The 23,436-nt window shown below is 37.7% G+C and overlaps 1 protein-coding gene across 2 annotated transcripts; it reads right to left on the bottom strand.

The window, feature by feature from the left end:
- Nucleotides 1–19: 19 nt before the first annotated feature.
- LOC125481628 (RNA-binding protein 39-like) lies at nucleotides 20–22,093 on the bottom strand. Of its 2 annotated transcripts, none has more exons than XM_048593443.1 (8): nucleotides 17,208–17,604; nucleotides 15,254–15,323; nucleotides 12,519–12,568; nucleotides 10,285–10,479; nucleotides 7,165–7,236; nucleotides 2,827–2,880; nucleotides 1,809–1,926; nucleotides 20–1,156 (listed from the first exon to the last, which is right to left on the bottom strand). In XM_048593443.1, exons 2-8 carry the CDS (start codon nucleotides 15,305–15,307, stop codon nucleotides 977–979), a joined length of 723 nt encoding a protein of 240 aa, XP_048449400.1. In that variant the 5' UTR covers nucleotides 15,308–15,323; nucleotides 17,208–17,604; the 3' UTR covers nucleotides 20–976. The 2 variants fall into 2 exon arrangements, with proteins under 2 accessions (XP_048449400.1, XP_048449399.1); XM_048593442.1 differs by lacking the exon at nucleotides 17,208–17,604 and adding an exon at nucleotides 21,731–22,093 and having other exon boundaries at nucleotides 21–1,156.
- Between the last annotated feature and the right edge of the window lie 1,343 nt (nucleotides 22,094–23,436).

Genomic DNA, 23,436 nt, shown 5'->3' with positions numbered 1-23,436 from the left:
ACCGATCATGTACAATTCAGTCTGTCGTACGTCCTGTCCACTGAATCTCTTAAGAAAAACTTCCACAAAATTCTCCCAACTTCATAATAATATATCCAATGTTACTAATTGAAATGAGATAATTACACATACCCAATTAACACCTTGTGCAGAAAAGGGTCCCACTGAATTTTATAGGGGCATAATGAAATCAAATAGTTCTTCCTTCTGGTCTGTGGCATCGATCAAGGTAACAGCTAGACTTGAAGAGGCAGACATATTTTCGGGACAGCATCCTACAATATCTAGACCACTGAAGTAGTAATGGTGGAGTACGTATCAGAGAAACTGCAGGTTATTTAGTCTGAAACTAATGATTCAAGCAGAATAAAAACCTTGAGATGAGAATAATGAAACAGGACAGAGAACCAATATAGGTCAACAAAGGTTAGGATGGGGTGGAGCTCGATACAGGACACTTGCAGAACAGTGAATGGACTGTAAGTTACGCCATTAGTGACAATGGTATTGACGCTATCTCAGCAACAGTTGATGCCTGACTATGTTGGGGTGTGAGAGCAGGAAACAAAGCACTTGTCAAACTGACTCTGTTGAAGTATGACAGAGTTCAATAAAAGTAAGCATTGTAGGAGAACCGTGAGTTTAATCATGCCAAAGCTTGCAAGAGGGAATCAAGGTAAATTGATACAATCAATAAACATTTACGACTTCAAATTAGGCTGTCTTGAATCACCGAAGTGCGCCAAACCCAAATTAGAGAAACTGGAGGCTGGATTATCCCAACAGGACATTCAAGGGTGTTGCAGAGTAAGAGGTCACCCAAGTGCAGAAGGGTTAGTTGTAAACAGAATTCAGCTGTGGGCTCTTGTGGTGGTGCCTCTATCTCTAGGTCAGGAGGCCTGTCACATAACATCTATGAACAGGTTGATTAGAAAAAAACTTAGAATTCAGCTATTCACATAATATAATCTTCAGATTAGAAACCGAGATAAAATTCCCTCACCTGTGAAGCCTGAACAATAATTGGCACACCGAGCAGCTTCTGCCCAGTCAAACCAATGGCGAGTGGAACAGAGCTCACATCGACAAATTCCACATAAGCAATTCCTTTTGAACGCCTCGAGTTCCTATCTGATATCATTCTGACGTCTCGAACCTGTGCAAATACAGATGCAGTACTTGTTCAATTCAATAGCTTCAAACCATAAATGCACCAGTTATAAAACAATGCCTACAAATCACTAGACACCAGATCCTCCATAAGGCTTTGGAAATTGACACACTTAAAGTTCAATATAACACGTATAGATAGAATTATTATGATTCTAACAAGTAAGTCAAACTTGGTTGGGCAGAAGACGCAAGAGGGCATGACACATTCTGCACTGAGACACTCATCTTCAGAAGGATTACAGCTGTGATATTTTTCTGTCTAAATCTCCAAAAATGGTGAGCAGAGTCTATTATACAGATGTAAATTTGCCCTGTTGGAACTTTGAGGTTCTACTTATTAGCCATTGTTTTATCTCTGTTATAAGCACAGTTTAACAAAGTGCTGACTCGAAAATACCAATCATTTTGCAGTATGTACAATAGAAGCTTACATACTATGGCAAAGCAACATGCCATCATGCACTTCAGACTGGTCAGAAAGTAGTCGAATTTGCTATTTCCTCATGCTTACAGAACAAACGGCCAGTTTTGAAGAAAAATTAGATGAGTGCAAATGTCTTTACAATTTAATGTATTTTTCCCCCCTGTTGAACTAAATTCTGGAGTTGTCATTTAGTATATTACAAACATCCTACCTTTCCCACAGATGAAAAGAATTCCTCTAAGTCTCTTGGTCGAATTCGTGCTGCAAGTTGCATACAGAACACCGTTCGGGCATCTCTTTCTTCAGGAGAAATGTTATCGATTGGCTCCCTATGGTTAATGGTAAACAATGCCTTAGATCTGAGATTATACATTAAAATTTCAGTGTGAAAAAGATGATATCAAATCAACTTCAATCAGAGGACGCCAAAAAGGGCAGGAGACGCAGGAATCGTTAGACATTTCAGTATTTAGATGAAAATTTGAAATGCTATAACATACAAGATTATGGGCCAAGTGTCGGAAATTGGGATTAGTATAGATAAATGCTTGATGACCAGAAAGGATAAAATGGACTGGAGGACCTTTCTCTGCGCTGTTAAAACTTTGACTCTTTCATGGTCTGTAATTTACATGGTGACAAAGTATATTCGGTGACAATGAAGACACCAAGTGAATCAAATTTCAATCAGGTTTCAAAACTCACCATCTCAAGCTTGCAGATGTACAATTATATTTACATTTTAAAATCCCAATAAAAGCAGCTAGATTTGGGCGATATAATCATTAAATATCCTTGAATAGGCCTCCATTTTGATGTAACAAAATGATGGGTTAAAGCTGTTCAGTTGACATGATCTTGCTGCTTATGTAATTATTTTTTCCTAATTTTAAAAGCCAGAATTAGATGGGAAAAATGTGGTCTAACTGATTAAGGGACAGAACTTTATTAGGAGTTAGTATATGTGCCCATTTTAAAAAATGCACTGGACCACCACAGTAGTCACATGTAAAGAGAAATGAGAGCAAAGTCCATCAGCCACATTCTTGCTCTCATTAATTACAACAGGTGTGGTGTACATCCCAAATCACAACCACCTGATTCTCAATAAAAAAGTGTCAGTGTTAATTGCAAGTCAGGCCTGACTGGCTTTTACCAGTTTTTAAAAAAAGGTGCAATTTATTTTTGTCATCACATACAAGACGCAGCGTTTTTTTCTGAAATATTACCTTATTGGACTTTTATCCTTTTTATGTGGGCTTCTGCTTCGGGAGCGCCTTCGACTTTGGAATTGGAAGAAAACACAAGAAATAGGTTATGACTCTGAGGGAAGTACAAGTTCCAATCTAATTTCACTACGTATTTTCATAAATTAAACACGTGTTGTAATAAATCACATATTGCTAAGATTCCAATAACAAGCACTAACTGGAAAGGGACCAATATACTGGTGGGGAGATTTGCTAGTTCTATTTTGGGAATCTTTAAACTAATAAGGGGATGAGGGAGTGGGGGCAGGGTTCCCAAGTAGCAGTGAAAATAGGAAGACAGATGAGGATGGCTTTGAATCAAAAAGTTAATTAGAAAAGACAGACAAAAACAAGTCAGAGAACGAGATATCTTTGGAGAATTAAACTGCATTTATTTCAACGCAAGGGGTCTTACAAGGTTAACAAACTCATTATGTATGGGGACATGAGACAGGGACATAGCTTTTACAGAAACTTAGCTGATGGAAGGACAGGACTAGCAGCTCAATGTTCTAAGTTTTAGATGCCTATAGGAAGGATAGAAAGAGAGGCGAGAGAGGAAGGGTAGCATTTTTGATTAAGGAAAACATTTTCTATATACTTAGAGGTTATTTCTGCGGGATTGTCCAGTGAAGCAAATGGGTAGAACTTTGAAATAGGAAAGGGATGATCACCTTAATGGAATGGAAATATAGACTTCCCGCACCTCCCCCCCACAGCAAACAGTCAGAGGGAACCCGAGGAGCAAAACATGCAGAGATCTCAGCTATGTGTAAGGATAATAGGGTTGTAACAGTAGAGGATTTTAATCTTATAAACACTGACTGGGACTGCCATAGTGTTAAGGGTTTGGATGGTGAAGAACTTGTAAAATGTGTTCAAGATAATTTTCTTATCAATATGTAAATATACTTACTAGAGGAGGAGCAAAACTTGGCCTTCTCTTGGGAAATAAGGCAGGGCAAGTGACTGAGGTGTTAGCAGGGGAACACTTTGGGACTAATGATCATAATTCTATTAGTTTTAAAATAGTTATGGAAAAGAATAGACGTCCCATAAACATTCTTATTGGAATAAGGCAAAATTTAACGTTATGAGAAATGAACTTTTGAAAGTTGATCGGAGTAGACTGTTTGCATGCAAAGAGACAACCAACAAGTGGCTTTTGTTACCACAGTTTTGAGATTTCAGAGGCATTATGTTCCTATTAGCATGAAGGATAAGACTGGTAAGAGTAGGGAACAATGGATGAATAAAGATATTGAGGCTCTGGTCAAGAATAAGAAACAGCCACATTAGACACAGACAACTGGGGTCAAATGAATCTCTTGAAGAGTATAAAGGGTGTAGGGGTCATGCTTGAGCAGGAAATCAGGACAGCAAAAAGGGGACATGAGACAGCCTTGGCAGATAAGATTAGGCATAATTCAAAAGGTAAGGTTAGAGCTCTTTAAGATGATCAAGTATGTCTATACGGTGAACCTCAGGGGATGGGAAAGATAATAAATATTTCACGTCAGTTTTTACTGTGGAGAAAGAAATGGAGACTCAAGAAATCTGGGAAATAATTACTCATGTTTTGAAAATAGTTCATGCTACAGAAGTAGTCGTGCTGGAGTTCTTAGAAAACACAAAGGTGGATAAATCTCTAGGACATGATCAAGTGTATCCCAAGACATTGTGGCATGTTAGGGAAGAAACTGCAGTGCCCCTGGGAGAAATAACCAAGGGTGACATGGAGGACTGGACAGTAGCCAATGTTGTACCTTTGTTTAAGAAAGACTGTAAGGAGAAGCCTAAGAATGACAGACCTGTGAGTCTAACATCTGTGGTGGGTAAGCTGTTGGGTAAGAGAGGATTTACATGCATTTGGAGAGGCAAGGAATGATTAGGGACATTTAGCCTGGTTTTGTGCAAGGGAAATCATGTCTCAAACTTGAATTGTTCTGATCAGTTTTTTGAAGTAACAAGAATGTCACTGAGGGCAAAGCAGTAGACGTCATTTATTTTAGTGAAGCCTTCGATAAGGTTCCACATGGTAGATTAATTGGTAAAGTTATAGCACATTGGATTCAGGGTAAGCTCGCCAACTGGATACAAACACAAACAGAAGTTGCTGGAAAAGCTCAGCAGGTCTGGCAGCAACTGTGAAGAAAAAATCAAGAGTTAACGTTTCGGGTCCGGTGACCTTTCCTCAGAATTTTTTCTGAGTTCTGAGGAAGGGTCACCAGGCCCAAAACATTAACTCTGATGTTTTCCTCACAGATGCTGCCAGACCTGCTGAGCTTTTCCAGCAACTTCTGTTTGTGTTCCTGATTTACAGCATCCGCAGTTCTTTTGGTTTTTATCAACTGTCAATTGTCTTAACAGCAGGAAACAGTGGTTTTGGAGGGGTTTTTTAGACTAGGGGTCTGTTACCAGCATTGTTTCACAGCGATCGGTGTTGTGTCCACTTTTGTTGGTCATTTATGTAAACAATTTAGAGAACATAGAAGGTATCATTAGTGAGTTTGTGGGTGACACCAAATTGATAGTATAGTGGAGTTAAGAAAGTTATTTGAGATTATAAAAAGATCTTGATCAACTGAGTCAATGGGCTAAAAAATGACAGATGACGTTTAATGTGGATAAATGCAAAGCGCTGCAGTTTGAAAAACAAACACGGGCAGGACTTATACACTTAAAAGTAGGACCATGGGTAGTGTTGTAGAACAGAGACACCTAGGGGTTGAGGGACATAAATTCTTTGAAGTCTGCATAACATGTAGACACATGGTGGTTAAGGCAGCATTTAGCATGCTTGCCTTCATTGCTCAGACCATTGAGCACAGGAATTGAGACAGCATGTTGAGCTTGTACAGACCACTGGTGAGGCCTCTTCTGAAGTAATGTGTTCAGTTCTGGTCACCATTATACAGGAAGGATATTATCAAGGAAGAGAAGGTTCAGAAAAGATTCATCAGGATGTTGCCAGGAATAGAGAGCTTGAGTTATAAAGAGAGGCTGGGACTTTTTTCCCCCCACTGGATCGTAGGAGGTCGAGGGGTGACCTTACAGAGGTTTATGAGAACATGAGAGGTATAGATAAGGTAAATGGCAGGTGCCTTTTCCCTAGAGTGGGGAATTTCAAGACTGGTGGTATATTTTTATGTGAAAGGATAAGGATTTAAAAAGGACACAAGGGGCAACTTTTTATTTTTAAAAACAGAGTTGTTCCTTTGTGGAATGAACTACCACAGAAGTGATGGATACAGGTAATTACATTGAAAAGACATTTGGATTAGTACATTAATAGGAAAGGTTTGGAGGGATATGGGCCAAACGCAGGCAAGTGGGACTGGTTTGGTTTGTGAACATTGTTGGCATGGACTAGTTGGACCAAAGTGTTTCCATGCTGTATGTATCTATCACTATTTCTGGAAGCATGAATTCAGATATAACTATTTTATTGTAAACATCAATCGACAAATTTACCACTCAAAACCTGTAGCTAAACCTGTATATTCAGGATTATGAACATCAGATTGCTGCAATTGAAGTCAACCTCTAGCACAAATCATTTCTATAAACAAACAACAATACAGGAATTTTTCCAGCTACAACTACATCTTGAAATCCAATACTTATTTCTGAAATACATTAAATACACTGATACACAGTATATGACTGCCTTGTCCACCAGGACTAAGTTATCGAACAAAGATTATATAACACACGCAGAATTGATACTTGAGAAAATGGAACACAACTCAAATTGTAATTTCCTGAAGGCCAAAACTTAACATGACAAGTGAAAAGACAGTCGGGAATTAACTAAGCTGCGCAAGAGGGTATGAACCATGCAGTTAAAGGGCAGCAGCGCTCACTATCAGCAAACTGAGGAACAGTTGGTAATCAAACTTAGAAAAATTTCACAAGGTTTTAGAGAACTATTGCCGGATTTATTTTTTAGGCACTGGATGAATAGATGAACAGTAAATGATTATTTCCACTCCTATACATTCCAACGTTGCCTGTTAAGTTCAGTGGAAATTTACTGCAAAATCATTAACTTAAAGAAAAACAAGCCAATCTTCAAATATGATCTTCAATCATCCACTAGATTATGAAAAGGCCTTCACAGCTGGTTTTAAAAAATTTAAACAAACACCGCAGGGCTTCAACTTACAGCCTAGTATTTGAGGCCATCAGCAAGAGCTTAAAAATGATCAGTGGGCATTTTTCTAGAATGCTACTTATACTTAGAGTTGCAAGAAGGTATGGACCAGTTTATCATTTTAAAGGAGGGCTCCTGGCAAATACAATTTAATAACACACCTTATTTTGATACCGGGTTGCATGCCAATCTTCCCTCTGCTGCTGCTACCACTGCTGAATTTTGGACCAGAACTAGAATTAAAAGATGAGACAAAGCCAATTATAGCTACAAGACATATCAGCCACCTGGCTTTCAATAGGGTTGGGATGCATCAACAAGTCTTACATGTATTACAAATGACAGCTTGAATGTTAGTTTTACCTTAGTGGAAACAAGCAATATAAAACCGTCTTATAATGGATGCAAGACTAACTTTAGTCAACAGTTAAAGATTTGTTCCCCATCTATTACTTGTGCCAAGGATCGACTGTCCCAATTCCATCCAAGTCAAAGCTTTCAGATCTGCAGTTTACCATAGACACATGCACTTAATACTTCCAGGAAAAAACTTAAATTACAATGCAAGATACAAGTTGCTGCGGCTAATTACATACAAATTGAGTCCCGATTCAAAAGGATGCAGATGAAAATCATTCAAAAAGCAGTCAAAATACAGTGAAGGGAAAACACACATACACAGGCCGCTAAAGAAAGTTATGGGGCACAATAAGCTTTATGCATTGTAAGTTTTTTGAAAGAGTGTAGAATAGAACAGCTAAGATTTAAGACTATGGTGCAAAATGACTAGATTATTTTATGGATTCTAAAATAAGTCAAGGGATATAGGGATTAGAAATCACAGCTAATATTCAGTGAACAAACCCAACTACATAAGCTAAATGCAAGAGAGTTATAAGGAGAGATGTGCCTAACAAATCCAAACTGAAATGCAGCATCAAACGGGAGTTGACAGCTTGATGGAAGAGATAAAATTTAAATATAGTGGGGGAAATTCAAGCTTACATATGAATGAACTCTGTTCTCACAGCCTATACATTTTAAGAAAGCTATAATTTATGCACAGTAGTTACTGAAATCCTTTCGAGAATTTCCCACCGCAAAACATCATATTTAATTCTTTCCTAACTATCCTTTTGGGACAAAACAACTCCCACCTACAGAATACACGAATTACAATTGTAGCATTTCAACTCTAGAAATTCGTCACACCAATGTAAAATTAGTCAACATTTATACTAGCCACACATTACCTAAGTGTCACAAATTATGTACTAAGTTGAAGTACTTTCTGTTTAAAATAGTTTGGCAGAGATTAGAAAAAAATTTAAAGAATGAAATTTCATTCTAATAAGGACTACAATTAAATATGAAGACTGTCTAGATGCAAAGACTGCCTTAAACAGGCCTTTATGGATGAGGTTCTATGGAGGAAATTGTGCGAGAAAAGGACAGCAGAAAGGAAGAGGCATCTAAGACGAGTTGCTGAAATTTTGTGAAAACTTAAATTTCCAAGTCATTTAGGCACCATCAATATCTGGATCGCAGTATGTCATCCATTATCAGAGCAAAAGAATAGAACGAGAAGCAGTATCAAATACCGATAACCAAATTGAATAAAAACAAAGATTTTTAAAAGTTGTGGTGGACAATGTTTTGGCCAGATTCATGCCCATTTCAAAAGGGACAAAACCACATGAAAGATCGCCAGGTCAACTTTGTGAAGCATATGCGCTAAAGTGAACTATCAACTATAATTGATAATTAACATGACAATGGCACAACATACAGCACCCATTCTCACAAGCTCAAGGTTAAAAATAGCTATGTGTTTTGACTGGGTATAATTTTAGGGATTAGAAATAACACTACAAATACTTACATAAGTCGTTTCTCCAAACTAAGCAGGTAGAGATGGCAGAAAGAATTTACATGAGTACACACTCAACTTCTAAATCATCAGCAATTCCACTTTTTTGACTGAGGTCAGTTTAAACTACTACTATTGCGCAAGCATTGATTATCCTCAACAGCCATCTTGTGGCTAACACAGGAACACGCTGTCAACTTGTTAGCAGAACTGCAGGTGCAATTAGAATGGAACAGCGTTTTCTCAGATTCTATTACGAAACCAGTTCTAAGAACAATCTTCAAGTATCTCTGAAGTTTTACAGAAAACCTTTACAAAATTGAAAACGTATACCATACCAGTACCATACTAGAACATCTGGAATAGAAGCTGCACCAAGAGCAGAGAAATAGATTAAAAATACCTCACACTTAACACTTTATCTCTTGCTAGACCCCGATTTTAACTCTCAAATTGCTAAACATGAGTAATTCCCAATTAACTGTCTTTTATAGCTACCCACGCTGGTAATGTTGTACAGACTGATGTTGGTCATTTTTTAGGAAGAAGATTACATTAAAACAAATTGCCGTCAATTATACGATAAGAAATCGCCTTGAATTAGAAGTAACCATAATATATTTTTTGTTCTTTGGTTCTTTGCCAAAGTTCTTTGCCCATAGCAAGCGACCACAAGGGAATAGAAGATGGCACGAAGATTTGTATCAATCAAAGCTACCATATTAGTACACAGATTGCCACAAACTGAACTTGAGACATTATTCAAAAAGTTACTGGAATAGCAAGTAGAGATAGCTAGCTAAGAGGGTCAGGATAGACAATTATATTATACATTAACATCATCTGTGTAGGAGAATGAGTAACAGCAGCAGAAATTTTCACTTCTGCCTGAGATCTGTTGAAATATATTGTGGATATTGCCCACTGCAGTTAAGTTTTGATTCGTATATTTTGGCCCTGTAATTACAAACAGAATCAAAGCTCTAATTCATATAATACAAAAAGACTAAAATAAATAAAATATCTACAAAATGTATCCCACCAATAAGTAGCTTTGGCTAAAATACAGGCCTCAAACCAATTTAGGATCAGCTACAAATTCTTAATATCTGTAGCACAGGATGTAAATACATTGCTACTCTTCGAACACACACTGCATGCATTCCTGTAGCTAGAAATTCTTTTACAGTGCATTTGTCAAATGTAGCAGATAAGCTGAAAAATGATTAAAATTTCGCAGAAAATGAAAGATGTACAAAAATCTGAAATAAAAACAAAAAATACTTTAAAAACACTCAGCACATCAGGTCAATAGGTTGACTGTTTCTCTATTCACAAATACTGAGTATTATCGGCATTTTCTGTTTTTTCTTCAGATTTGAAAGTTAGAATTTAATAAAAGTAAACATACAATGGGCTCCTATAGCGGCCTCGTTCTACTCTCCGGCGGTCTTTGCTCCGGCTGCGACGATGTTCTCTACTCTTGCTGCTCTTTCTCTCCCTGCTCCTGCTTCTCCTCCTGTCTCGCTCTTTGCTGCGCCTGCGCTCTTTGCTTCTACTTCTTTTCCTTTCACGACTGTGACTTCGACTTCGACTCTTCTTTTTCCTGAAGAAATACAAATGGCATTATGTAGCAATGCAAATCAATACCTACTGATTGCAGTAGTCTATTACTAGTGATTCAAATTCACTCAAACTATGTGGAAACAGCATGAAGATTTTTTATTACACACGATTCAATTAACAGTAGACTGCAGGTTTTGCAGCATTATTATACTGCTAAAATGATGCAATGCTAACACATGTACTGCAAAACCAAAGCTGTGTAACTGCAGAAAATATTCATATATAATGCTTTGAGTGGAGTAGTAACTTAGAGGGACAGAACACAGAGATAAAAAAAACATGGCTGTTGGAAGTTACATGGAAAAGTAAAATGTACCAAAATACTTTCTGGATAGAGAAAATTTAGGATTAGAGACACACATTTGGCAACCATGTAGTGAAACCATCAGAAGAGGGCTTGTATGTACTCAAAATGGTGGCCTTTATGTTAAGAAGGTGAAATTATGAAAATGAGCCATATTTTAAGTGTACAGATCCTTGGTCACAGCACATTAAGAATGCTGCATTCTATTTGAATAGCTCAGGAAGAATAACTGGCTTTTTACAAATTCACCAGATTTTTAAAAATGCATTCATGGAATAGGGATGTCACTGGTGAGGCCAGAATTTATTACCCTTCCCTAACTGCTGAGGGGGCAGCTGACAGGCAACCACATTACTGTGGATCTGGAGTCACATGTTGGCCAGACTGGGTAAGAATGGCAGATTTCCTTCCATAAAAGGACTAGATGGGTTTCCCAACAATTGGCAACGGTATCATGGTCATCAGACGTTTAATCCCAGATTTTTTGACAGATTCAAATTCCACCACCTGCTAATGGTGGGATATGAACCTGGGTGTCTAGGACATTTCCTGTTTCTCTAGATTAACTGCCTATGGATATTACCATTAGGCCATCACCTCCCCAGTATAGTGATAGATACCGGGGTTAAAAAGGTTAAATAAAATCAGGTAGTGCAGGTTGTATAAACTGGAGTCTATGGCGTACAAAGTTGTGAAGTAACCTGGAGACTGTTTCGAAAATAAAAAGAGCACAGAGAAGCTGCATCAGCTGGATATATTCTATATCCAAGAACAAGATATGAGGAGTTGTATCAATATCTGGCATGGTACATAATTATTAGCTCCACTTGTTGCACTGGTAAATTAAACACACTGTCTCAACATTTTTTTAAAATACAGATCCTTCAAAATTATCTACAGAAATGGGAAGATGCTATCATTTCAGAATAATAAATAACTATATAACTAAATCCATGAACAACGAGGAAAGCAATTACCAATGTAACTATTGTGAAATATATGTTCGATCTTCCCACTTGCACAAGATGATTTCAGAGCAAAGCAATTATTCACTAAAATAGCTATAGTTGTTTGACAGATTCAAATGACATCTGTGCCAGAAAGTCAATTTGCTATCAACACCCCAAAGATTGTGGTATGATTCAGTCAACTGGCTGTGTGGAAACTGCTGCCCAGACAAAACAAAGTAGTTCGATCCTTTTCAAAAAAACATTAGCCTATATTTTAAATGTTTAACTTTTACATTACATTAACATCACAGCAATCAATAACTATTCTGAATGTTATAGTAATAGCAGTATTCCAGTGAAGTTGTACTAAATTTAAATACTGGAAAGTCGATCGGAAGTCATGTATTACAATGAAACTGCTCATCAATTTCATTAAAAAAAGTTAGTACGTAGACTTTCGTTTTTGGTGTCAAGTCATAATAGCTTGAATGGCCAGAGCTCTCAAGCCAAAACACTACCGAAGATGGAGAGTATCTTGTATCCAATTTCTCCACAATTTATCTAAAACCGACACCAAACTTTTTCCAGATTTAAAAGCACATGAAAACAAGTCACCTTGCCTGCTCAAACAAAAGTGGATTAAAAAGGTACAAATTACATCGCCAGAGTGAAGCACTTAAACAGAAAAAAATCATCTATTTATGGGATTTGAAACATAATACCAAAACTTCAAAACTGTTCCATTGTATATTGCATTTGGCTTACTTTTTACTGCGCTCCTCTTGTCCATTGGCTTTGCTCGATTTGTTCTCATCCTAGGCAGGTCGACAGAAGAACATCAGAATGACGAAGGGGAAACATTTTGCAAGTCGTGAGGGGAAGGGAAGAGGGAATAAGAAAATATAGAACACAATGATTTAAAAAAATATTACTTATATAAGAAACTCTAAAGTTTCTTTGATACGGACCCTTCTATAGACATTAGGTTTTTATTAATTACATACTTTTAAATTAGGAATACAGGAAGACAGGAGATAATCTTGCTGCTACTGACACAGCGATCAGTACCAGTGCTAAAGTGTGCCTAAGACATGTGTGGCTGTGTTAGCTGTAAGCCACAGTTGATTTCCTGCGACCAGTCCTGTTCCTCACGTCTTCGCCCATTTGTACTGGAAGGGTGCGACTGTAAGAGCTTGAAGTCACCTCTCTCACACATCTCGCCCTGAAGCAAACAGGGAATCACACCTCTTAGTAACGTCGATTCCCAAGAAATCTGAAGTCTTCAATAATCCACCAGTTCAGCCTAATCAATCCCTAAATGTGGTCCTGTTTACACAGGGAACATTATTTATATTAAACGAGATAAAATGAAAGAAACACTATTCAAACACAATCCAACTATTTTGCAGCGGCAAAGCTTGACGTATCACATCACAACCCTTTTTTACCCCAAAATATTAATCTTTTCTACTAAAAACAGCACCACAAAGTTGATGAGACACCCCTTGATTTCAGAAACATAAGTAGGTTTATTAAAAACTGAGCACACATGCTTAGATAGGTGCACAGTGAGGTTTATTGCTGATATAAATTTGGTCAATAACTACTACAGAGTCCAGGTGCTTTGTTTAAAATTAAATGTATTATTTCGTATTTGCCCCATAACTTATGTTGGCTAAGATTTCATTGATAAGCTTACGTTTTGTGGTAATTTTAATTTTGTACTTTTGCAGAATGATCTGCCAACACTAAACTATGAATCAGGCAACCAATATACTTTGAAATGTCACTCTAAAAACAATCAAAATTGAATATACGACCAGAGTTAAACCCGGTGGTATATATTACGGAGGAAGCATGTTTCTGATTGTGTTGTAAAGCAATTTTACTAAAAAACTTCCATCCAGCAAATGGTAAATTTTCAAGTATTTGTCACGACATTTTACATTAGATTTACAAAAGCTCCCCTTTATCCCTGCATGTATGCGTAGTGTAAAATAAATAGCATTCTGTGTTGCAAAGTTATGAAATTTGCAGAAGGAAGGACCGTCAAGCCTTGAGCTAGTCAAAACAAAATATTGTGTTAGAACAGATGAAAGACGTTATGCATTTGTTCTGTAGTTTGTAGAGTCTGTTTCAGATACACTTTTCACGTGCATCTACATTTATCCCACTTCGTTCAGCGAAACACCAATCGAATACAAGCGCTCTACCTACTGGCACAAAAATGGCCTAAAATTTATTTTCAGGCCTAAACTTCTGACGAATTACTTTTTGTAGGCTTACTCAGGCTGCATTATACAATTTATTGAAGAATAGGCAACAAGAAGCCGAACTAACACAATACTAATTTATCTTGTTATATTCCTTCATCTTAATATCTTGTGTACAGCCTGTATAACAATTCCTGAACAATGAATTCAGTAATTTAGCTCAGGATTTAACTACTAACAAAATACCAAAACAAAGTGGTATTTCAACTACATTCTATGTTATTTACAGTTGGAATAAACTCTCCAAGTCCTAGCAGGCCACCCAAAACTTGACAGTTATGCTTCCAACAGTTTCAACTTCAGCAAATGCGTGATCAAAAGATGGGGAATCTTAAAATAATTTAGCGGAACAAATAAATTAGCATCTATCTTTTGGACAATGACTCTAGCCCATATCTGGATTATCATTTATTTGAAATTGACAATCAACTGCATAACTGTGATCCAATGGCCCACCACTCAAGCTTCCTACACCCAGCCTGCATGAGACTGCAAAACCAGCCATTTTGTAAGCTTCCAATCGTGAATCTTGATTTCTCTGTGTAAACAGGGCCGTGTTTTCAGTCGAACTTTATTCTATCAATAGTATAAATGCATTGCATACAGTGAAAGTAAAATTTAACAGATCAATATAGTTTACGTTTAGGTTCTGTGAAACTTTTTTTGCATGCAGAATATTAGTTTCTCTTCTAAAACCTCTAAATAATGGATTTTTGTTGTTGTTGTTTACAATTCATCTACTCTTTGATACTACAATGCAATAAGTTTACTGTTTAAAACCGTACTTTCACCTTGTTGCTATACCAAAGAATAGGCCATCTTTTCTTGGGCTTTGGGATTTTACCCAGGGTACCACAGAACAGCGATACTTCACGCAATTACTACCTTATTGTTTGATAGTTCAGACTGGAATCAAAGCTGTATTCATGGTAGTAGAGATGTGATATCACTAGGCAAGTCTACAAAAAGAGATAGATGGGCATTTATTCATCACTCTAATCGAAACTACTGCAAAAAAAGATCTCATTTCTAGTTGCAGAACCAGCTCAACAGTAAAGAAAAACTTTACTTAAATGTAGTGAAATATCTGTATTCTATATGCAGTAAATATTAAAATGAAAGGGTTATGGAACTGTGATATTCAATGAGTATAGCACAGCAGTAGTTTCATAAATGGTGCTATTTGTTCTGTATTTTATGACCTGCGTGGGTGCCATTGCTCCTCACCTCCTTCCTGTATGGTGCTTCCAGCATTGCTTCAATATCCAAGTCATCTGCCATCTTTTCTGATTGTCACCTGCAAAACATACAACAGGAGCAGGAACAATTAAGAATAGGGAAACAATTTTGAACCAAATATCTTATCATCTATGGTGTCTGCATTTCAAAGTGACTAGTGTTTTTGGATGCTCTAACAGACAAACTAAAATCCACCCTCTTCTTTTCCCCAAACATTTTTGTCTTATTTCATTGGAAGCAGCATTTTTTCCTGTATGCTAATATCTTTTCTTTGAGAGAGACAAAACAAGTAAAGAAAAAAAAAATTCCTCATCAACAGTTTTTGAGGAGCCAAAAGATTGATCTGAAACTTTCTGCTTGTATCTGTATCAATCTGGATGCCACAAATTAAGCTGCCAAATTTACCAGAAAGATATTTCCAGAACAAAACTTAAAATAACAAGATAAATTATTTAGCACCCAAGTTGGTGGAACTTCAACTCTAGCTATTTTTTGGCCTGATTATTGCTTGAATAAAACCTAATCACATAATGCATGCTTCTTCCCGATCCAATAAAAAAGTTAAATGAGCAAACATAAATTTGAGTACTTGACTCAGTGTTTAATAGCTGTCTCACAACGAAGTTTCTACTTAAAGCAGCGGTAAAGTTTTCCCCATGTGAAAACTTTAAGCGAATGTTTTAAGAAATTTCTTGTTTACACAGATGGTGTCCTTAAGGGTCTCAGAAGAAGCAGCTTTCAGATAAAAACTGTAAAAGTCACAAATAAAAGCATCATACATAGCAAACAAAAATTAGACATGTTCAGCAAGTCCAGAACAGTCTAAATTAAAGAATATAATTTTACTGTTATTTTGTATACATTGTCAATAGTCAGCTAAAACTCAAATAATCTTACAATGGTAAAAGATGTAATTATGATTTGAGTAACAGACTTACGAGATCACTTAGAAAAAAAAGAGTACTTGTAAGCAGCCTGTATCAGATACATACTGATATTTTAAAACTGCAGGTAAATGATAGTAGCATCTCATTTTAACAGTCAGCCGAACCAACCAATACTATTATAGCAAATGTATAGAGGCTGAAACAGTGTAGAAAATGCACTTTCTGGTTAATCAGATTTTGTTCATCTCCATTATGCTGCAGTGTACTATATTTAGGAATCAAATTAGGTCATCAATGTGTGTGGGGCCAGCTAAACACTAAACCCTAATGGATCAAGCAGGGCTATTGATTTTGCCCTTAAGGTAGAAGCAATGAAATTAAATTTCAGAGATTTAAATAATAAAAATTAATCAAGTTACAAGTGATCAGTTTCACTGTAAGTGATAATTCAATGCAGACAAAATTTCTCCAGGTTGAAGCCATTTAAGTAAGATTCTATACTGCTTGAGACTTGAAACTTGGCCACTTACCCAGATTATTTACTCATCATATATCACTAATAAACACGCACTGCTAAAAGCTGTACCTGATTTTTTTTAACATTACACAAGGAAGTTGCCCATTTAATATAATTAGTCTCAGGAAAATTTCTGGCTGAAATAAATAGTTCTACATATTAATATTTTAAATCCTTTAAATTCATTCTCAGAGGTTTACACTTGAGTCTCCACTCTTATCCACTGTTCCCAAATAACATTTGTACTTTTTCTCCCCACCCCAAATCTTGAACAAAACTCCTTTTTACTTGTACGTTACGTTAACAATGCATGGTAGTAAAAAGAAACAGTCGATCTGTGTAAAATTCAAGTGTCCCAAATGTCATCAACTGGTATAAACAGAAAAATAATTGATTCAAAAACTGGCCTATTTATAGAAGGAAAAATTATTCAGAATAGTTCTACAATATATGGAAAATACAACCCGTCTAGTGGATAAAAAAATTGTGCAGCAAAATTTTCATAATATATGACTATTTATAGAATTTGTCATATTACAGATTTTGCAGTGAAGCCGTAGCAACAATTAGGGCTCCATTCTTCAAATATAGGGACATAAAATATTGTAGATTTTTTTTTGAGGGGTTTGTTAGCAGTCCGTAGAAAATCAGCCCTCCTTTGTCAACAACACAGGAGAATCTGCAACACACAGGTACAAAATGATGTTTTAAAAAAGTTGCATAAGACATACTTCTTCATCAAGTAGGATTGTACTAATACTTCCACAACTATTTGACATCCCCTAGGTAACATATTAGCCCCATCGTATTTCCCTACTGAATCTCTGGACATAATGTGATTACATCAGGATATCAGTTACAGGAACAATTCATTTGCATACATACACAGCTCAACACAATTTTCCTTGCACAATTTAGATTTCCAAAAAAAGTAGAAAAATTAGTTTTCTCAATAGTGGCTGTGGTGTTCATAGAAAACGGATAGTGTTTTATTCACTGGATCCTTTAAAAATGGAAAATTAAGTATACAGAATGATGACCAAAAGAAAATCAAGGGCAAATTACACAAGCATACGTGTACCGTGCCACATAAAATTTGAACATTTCTCCAATAAGACCAAGATAATTTTTTCATTTTTAGCACCATGGACAAAAAAAAGTGATGGTATGGCACCATGCAATTTCTGTAAACCTTATAGACATTCACTCTTCATTATGAAATGAGAGACAATCCTGCTTCTAGAATTTGTCCAGACATGCTGATAAAGCATTGGTGCCTTGTTAAACATTCTTCAAAGACATCAGAAAGACTGTTCATCACGGATGGGACAACTAATTTCTGAAGATAGAAAAATGGAAAGTTACATTTAACACAGTAAATTATTTTATTTAAATACATAGATCTTTTGGGTCCTATCTCTTAGAATTAGTTGCCCTGAAGTTGCCAGCCTCATTGAAGTCAAAAATTATAAGTGAACAGAAATAAAATAAATTTTACCTGACCAATTTAATGGATCTATTTGGTTAGCTTTTCCATCTGACAAGTTTGTTAATTTACCCAAAATCTATCAAAAAGAAAAGCCTATTAGCATTATCACATATTTAGCAGGAGCAAACAGCAGTAAAACCGGTATTCAAAGAAGTATTTTGTACGATGCAAAACCAGCAGACACCCCCCACAAGGAAATGATGCTGTAGTCAACAAATGAGCAGACAGACAATACCATGCTAAAAGTAAAGGTTGAAAGAAAAGCATTGAAATGTGAAAATGTGACATGTTGCAAGAGCTATTAAAATTAACACAGCAGTATCAGGGAAGCAATAGATGCAAAAGATTCTAGAAGTATATCGACTGGAAAGAAAAACTACTGTGTCTTTAAAAATGTATGCAGATAACACAATTAACAATGAGGAAACCGTATATTGTTAATCATGTCAGTTTTTACCGTTGCGGAAAATGACAAAATAGCAATGACTAAAAAAACTTAAGCCATAAAGAGGAACTTAGCGGATTTAATACAAGTACAACAGGATTTAATATGTCCAAAAATAATAATGACATATCAGGATTTAACGTAGGTAAGTCTCCAGGATCTGATGTTTTTTCATCTAAGATATTAAAATAAACAGTAGAGGAAATCACAGATGCTTCACTCATTTTTTAAAGCTCTCCTGATTCAGAAATAAGGTCTTTGGATTGGAAAATTAAAAATGTCACTCCATTATTTGATACTTGTGAAGTTACTGGAATCTATGGGACACAGAGCTACTCATGAGCTTCAGAGCTGGTGCAGGTATGTGAATGGTAAATCATGTCAAGACTGATTTTAATTATAAACAACTAAGTTTCAAGAAATTTTCCTTGATATTCTTGTGGTCTACACAAACTTCCAAACAGTACAATAAACGTTCCATTCAGAAAATTAGCAAAAATAAAAGGCACATAGAATTGGAAGTCGCCTTGCGATGGGTTTATTTGTTGGTTGTGATGCAGAGGACAATGAAATAAAGGGAATCTTTGATTGGAGGGACAAATCAAGTACTTCCCAGTTACCTGGACCAGGACTATGACATTTCATCATATATATTAATCACCTGGATGAAAAAAAAAAGTTATGCTGTGAAATTTGCAGAGGAGAGAATGAAATCACAATATGCATAGAGCAATTAAGGAAAGAAAAATCATGCCAGATTCACAGTACCCTCTTGAAGAAGAGTGAAATCAGCCAGTTTGGATCCAAGAGGACTATTTTCGGACAGTGAAAGAGAGTAGAAACTGTGAGGGGACACTGAACACAAACCATTAAGACTAATGCAAAAGGCTAATGTAAAGTTGATCTCAAGGGACTGGAAAATAAAGAGAAAGAAATGTTTCAATTGTAGAAACTTGGTGGGATCTCACCTGTGTACTGTATTCAGTTTCGAGCACATCTCAGGAAAGAAACAGGTGAAGATAAATATTACTTCACCAGAATAACACCGGATTTTAAAGGATTAAATTATGAACAGGTGACAAAGTTGGATTCCGTGCTGCTGAGTTTAGACATGTTTGTAAGTTAATAAAATTTGATTCAGATGAAGAAAAACAATATTTTCCAGGAAAGTGCAGAACAAGGGGTCTTAGGATTAAAATGATGATACTAATTTAGTGAAACATGGCTACATCTTTCATGGCTACTCTTAACTAGTATAGATGAAGAACTAATTAAAATGTTTGACTAAAATTGATTCCTTTACCCTGTAAAAGTATCAAAGGATTACAGAGCACAGGCAAGTACTAAGGGTTGTGGTATAGATGAGCTACTACCCGAGAAGCACTGAATATCACTGTTGTCAGTTTCCTGTTACACAAGCTAACAGATTTTTAGGAAGGCTTATGTTATATGCAGCAGTTACAAAGAAGTAGTTAGCATAAACTGCATCACTTGAACTACAGGAAAGGCTGTGGATCCCTCTGATGTGCATCTGAAGTAAAATTATTAGAATTGCAGATCATCTACGAAGTAGTTTGGGACCAAGATATTTCAGACACAGACTTCCTTCTGCTACTGTTTTTTGGGGAGCCTGGTTTAGCCCTGTTCATGGCGCCTATATCACAGGAAATAAGAAGCAATGAGGAGCTGAATGGCCTATATTGATTATTTTGTGAAATAAAAGGTTGAAATTTCACACATTATTCTATCCAATAAATAGCACTTGCCCAAAACTAAATATATTCAAAAAATTACTTTTCAAGTAATACATGCCCCAATAAGCTATTTTCAATAATAAAGACATAAGTATATCAGCTCAATCAGTTTTTAGAGGGGCAACCTATGCTAAATATACAGAAATCAAATTGTGTTTAAATTGGTGCCAGTTGTTAAAAGATAATTCATTTTCTGTAAAGAATTCAGTCAACAAATAGCAGCACGAATGAACTATGAATCTTCAGGGATTACTCACACAGATATTAACAAGTCTAAATAAACATACTTAAGAGACTTGAAAAAGCTGAAAATTCAAACTAAACTGAGCTTTGAATTAACTTGAATCTTGAAGCAACATTATAATGGGTCGCACAATTAAGACCTTGGAAGTAGTATCTAACTTGAGAACATGAACGAACAGGGCCAATATCACAAAATGCTTCTCCCCTCCCCTGCCTGGAATGGCAATTTAGTGTCTGATGGTGTACAACTCTAGTCTTCTGCATTTATTGGTCACAATATGACCACAGACACAAACAGTCCTTTAAAAAATACTACATATCATCTGTTAAAAAATTTGACTATTTAACAGAATCACCTCCAGCAAACTGTCTAAAAAGTCCCAATTCCACTTATGACTAACAGGGACACATCACAAAATTGAGGTGTTCCTGCATCATGTTCAACAAATATATTTATATAATTTGATAGTCTGTGGAATTACCTTTAATCCCTTAGAAACCTAAACAAAAACTGTTTGCCAATCTAAATAGTCATTCATGCTCATACAGGGTTGCATAACAGGACTTTTTTTTAAAGTTGTAGATGTGCCAGGTGTTCAAACAGCTATTCGGAGGATTTTTTTTAAATTCAGAGTTATCTTATCATTCCTCGCCCCCCAAAAGTATTCACTCACTTTATTTTTACAGACGCATGCCACTCAATTATGTATTCGCTATCCCAAGGAACACTCTGCCTGAAAGGACTTCATTTACGATGATAAATGATTTAAGTTTATTGTCCGTTAACCCAGTCCTTACCGGCGGATTAAAATCCAAATGGCAACTCCGTGGGGTGGGGGAGAGAAATCAAAACTTACTGCGCATCAACAAGATCGTGCTGAGACGTAGAGAAAGCGACTCCCGCCCTAGTGTATTGCATAATAACTCCGACTGCTCCACACTAAAGCTACTTATCGGTTAAAAATGTGACCACTAAAATCTCAATTAAGGTATCGTGACCGTAAGAAATTAAAATAGTTTGGTTTTCCATGTCGATTCAACCGAGGCCTATTCCATAACCGTTAAAATAACACGCGGTCTCAGGCAAGGTCGGCTAACAAAAACCGTAGATGGGAGAAAAAAATAATTACCTTAAAATGATAGATCGCCGTAATCAGTCGAATCTGAACGTTAGAAGCCTGTCCCTGTTCGGCTTGATGTTGAATCTTTTCCTCTTAATCCTTGATTCTCAGGCCTTGCTGCCCGGATCGTCTTCCGCCCTTAGGCCTCGCTCACTCTTTTTAGACAAATATATATTTTAAAAACGGATCTGCGAGGCAAAGAAGTTTTTTAAAATGGTTTTCTTTAAAACATCAACGATGTTTGAGTTAAACAAATACTACAAATGTGTGTTTTGTGTGTGTACGTGTACTTTCTTTTCCTCACGGACACATGAACAAACAAGACACTCGACCGCTCAAAGCCACAACAAAATGGCGCCGGTTCCGTCCAGTCCGCCAGCACCACGCGGGGTTTCCCAAGGACAGGGCGCAAGGGCAGCGCGTCACACACGTCACGCCGCGTCTTGCCCGCGCGAGCCTGCTAGCTCCATGGCAACCGGGTCGCTCTGGCAACCTCAGTGACGTAGGCCTTCCCTTCATCCAATCCCGTTCCCCGCGCCCCACCTCTACCCACTTCCAGTTCCTCTTACCCTAAACCCAAGTTCTCCAAATCCTCAGATATCCTTCCCCACATACTCTCACACCCATACCCCACCCCCAGAGTCCCTGACCTCTCCTCCCCCACACACCCACACTCATAACCCCTTACCCAGACCCCACCATCCCAACCAGACCCCCAACCCAGACCTCATGCATCCCACCCCATCCACACCCTGACCCTCACCCAAACAGACCCCTCCTCCCACAAACCCCACTAAGAAGCCTCCCCGACTCACTCAGACCCAGACCCCTTGCTCCACACCCACTCCTCCCTCCACATCCGGACCCAATCACACACACATCCCACCTGAAGCACCTCCTCCCCCCACACCTCACGTCCCTATCCGCCACCTTGCTCCCACCCCTATCCAGACCCCTTCCCTCATCTCACCCCCAGCCTCTGCCACTCCCCCAATACACCCTCCGCTCCTCTCCCACCCAACTCACAGCCTCAAACCGTCCCCCAAGACACCCCAACCACACACGGACTCACCTCCTCACCTCATCGTATCCCACCCCAACCCCATCACTTCCACCTTTGCTTCTTTCCCCAACTCACCATCGACCCCTTCCTCCCTACCCAACCCATCCTCCACCTCACCAGACTCACGTCTCACCCAGCACCTTCTTCTCCCAACTCCACCTCCTTCTACACACGTTTCCCAGCCCCACAACTCCCACACCTCACCCCAGCCTCACCCACTCCCCCACCATGTCCCACATCCTCCCCACTTCACTCCCTCACCCTCCACATCTTCTCTCACCTCACACCCTACTCTACCTCTCCCACCACCTCCATCACCATCTCCCCCCCCATCTCAAACCCCATCCTCACCTCCCCTCTCCACACATACACCACATCTCCCACCCATGCTGCACATTACTTCTACCTCATCTCAACCTCACCGATGATTGCACATGCTCAGCACCATTCACGACTCCTCAGATACTGAAGCAGACTCATGTTCACATGCAACAAGATCTAAACAATATCCATGTTTGGGTTGACAGGTGGCAAGTAACATTCACACCATGCAAATGCCAGGCTATGACCATCTCCAATAAGAGATAATCTAACCACTGTCCCTTCCCATTCAATGGTATTATTATCACTGATTCCCCCAATATCAACATCT

This window comes from Rhincodon typus, unplaced genomic scaffold (assembly GCF_021869965.1).
Source record: "Rhincodon typus isolate 14 unplaced genomic scaffold, sRhiTyp1.1 hic_rhity00002876, whole genome shotgun sequence".
In the NCBI taxonomy this organism is placed as follows: domain Eukaryota; kingdom Metazoa; phylum Chordata; class Chondrichthyes; order Orectolobiformes; family Rhincodontidae; genus Rhincodon; species Rhincodon typus.
This window is presented reverse-complemented; position numbering and strand designations above follow the sequence as displayed.

Excerpts from the sequence above, each read along its gene's own strand:
- LOC125481628 (XM_048593442.1), bottom strand. The coding sequence starts at position 15,307 with ATGGCAGATGACTTGGATATTGAAGCAATGCTGGAAGCACCATACAGG. Across the intron at positions 2,881-7,164 it reads CAACCCGGTATCAAAATAAG|TCGAAGGCGCTCCCGAAGCA; the intron begins GTGTGTTATTAA and ends CCAATTCCAAAG. Across the intron at positions 1,157-1,808 it reads TCTTTTCATCTGTGGGAAAG|GTTCGAGACGTCAGAATGAT; the intron begins GTAGGATGTTTG and ends GTATTTGCACAG.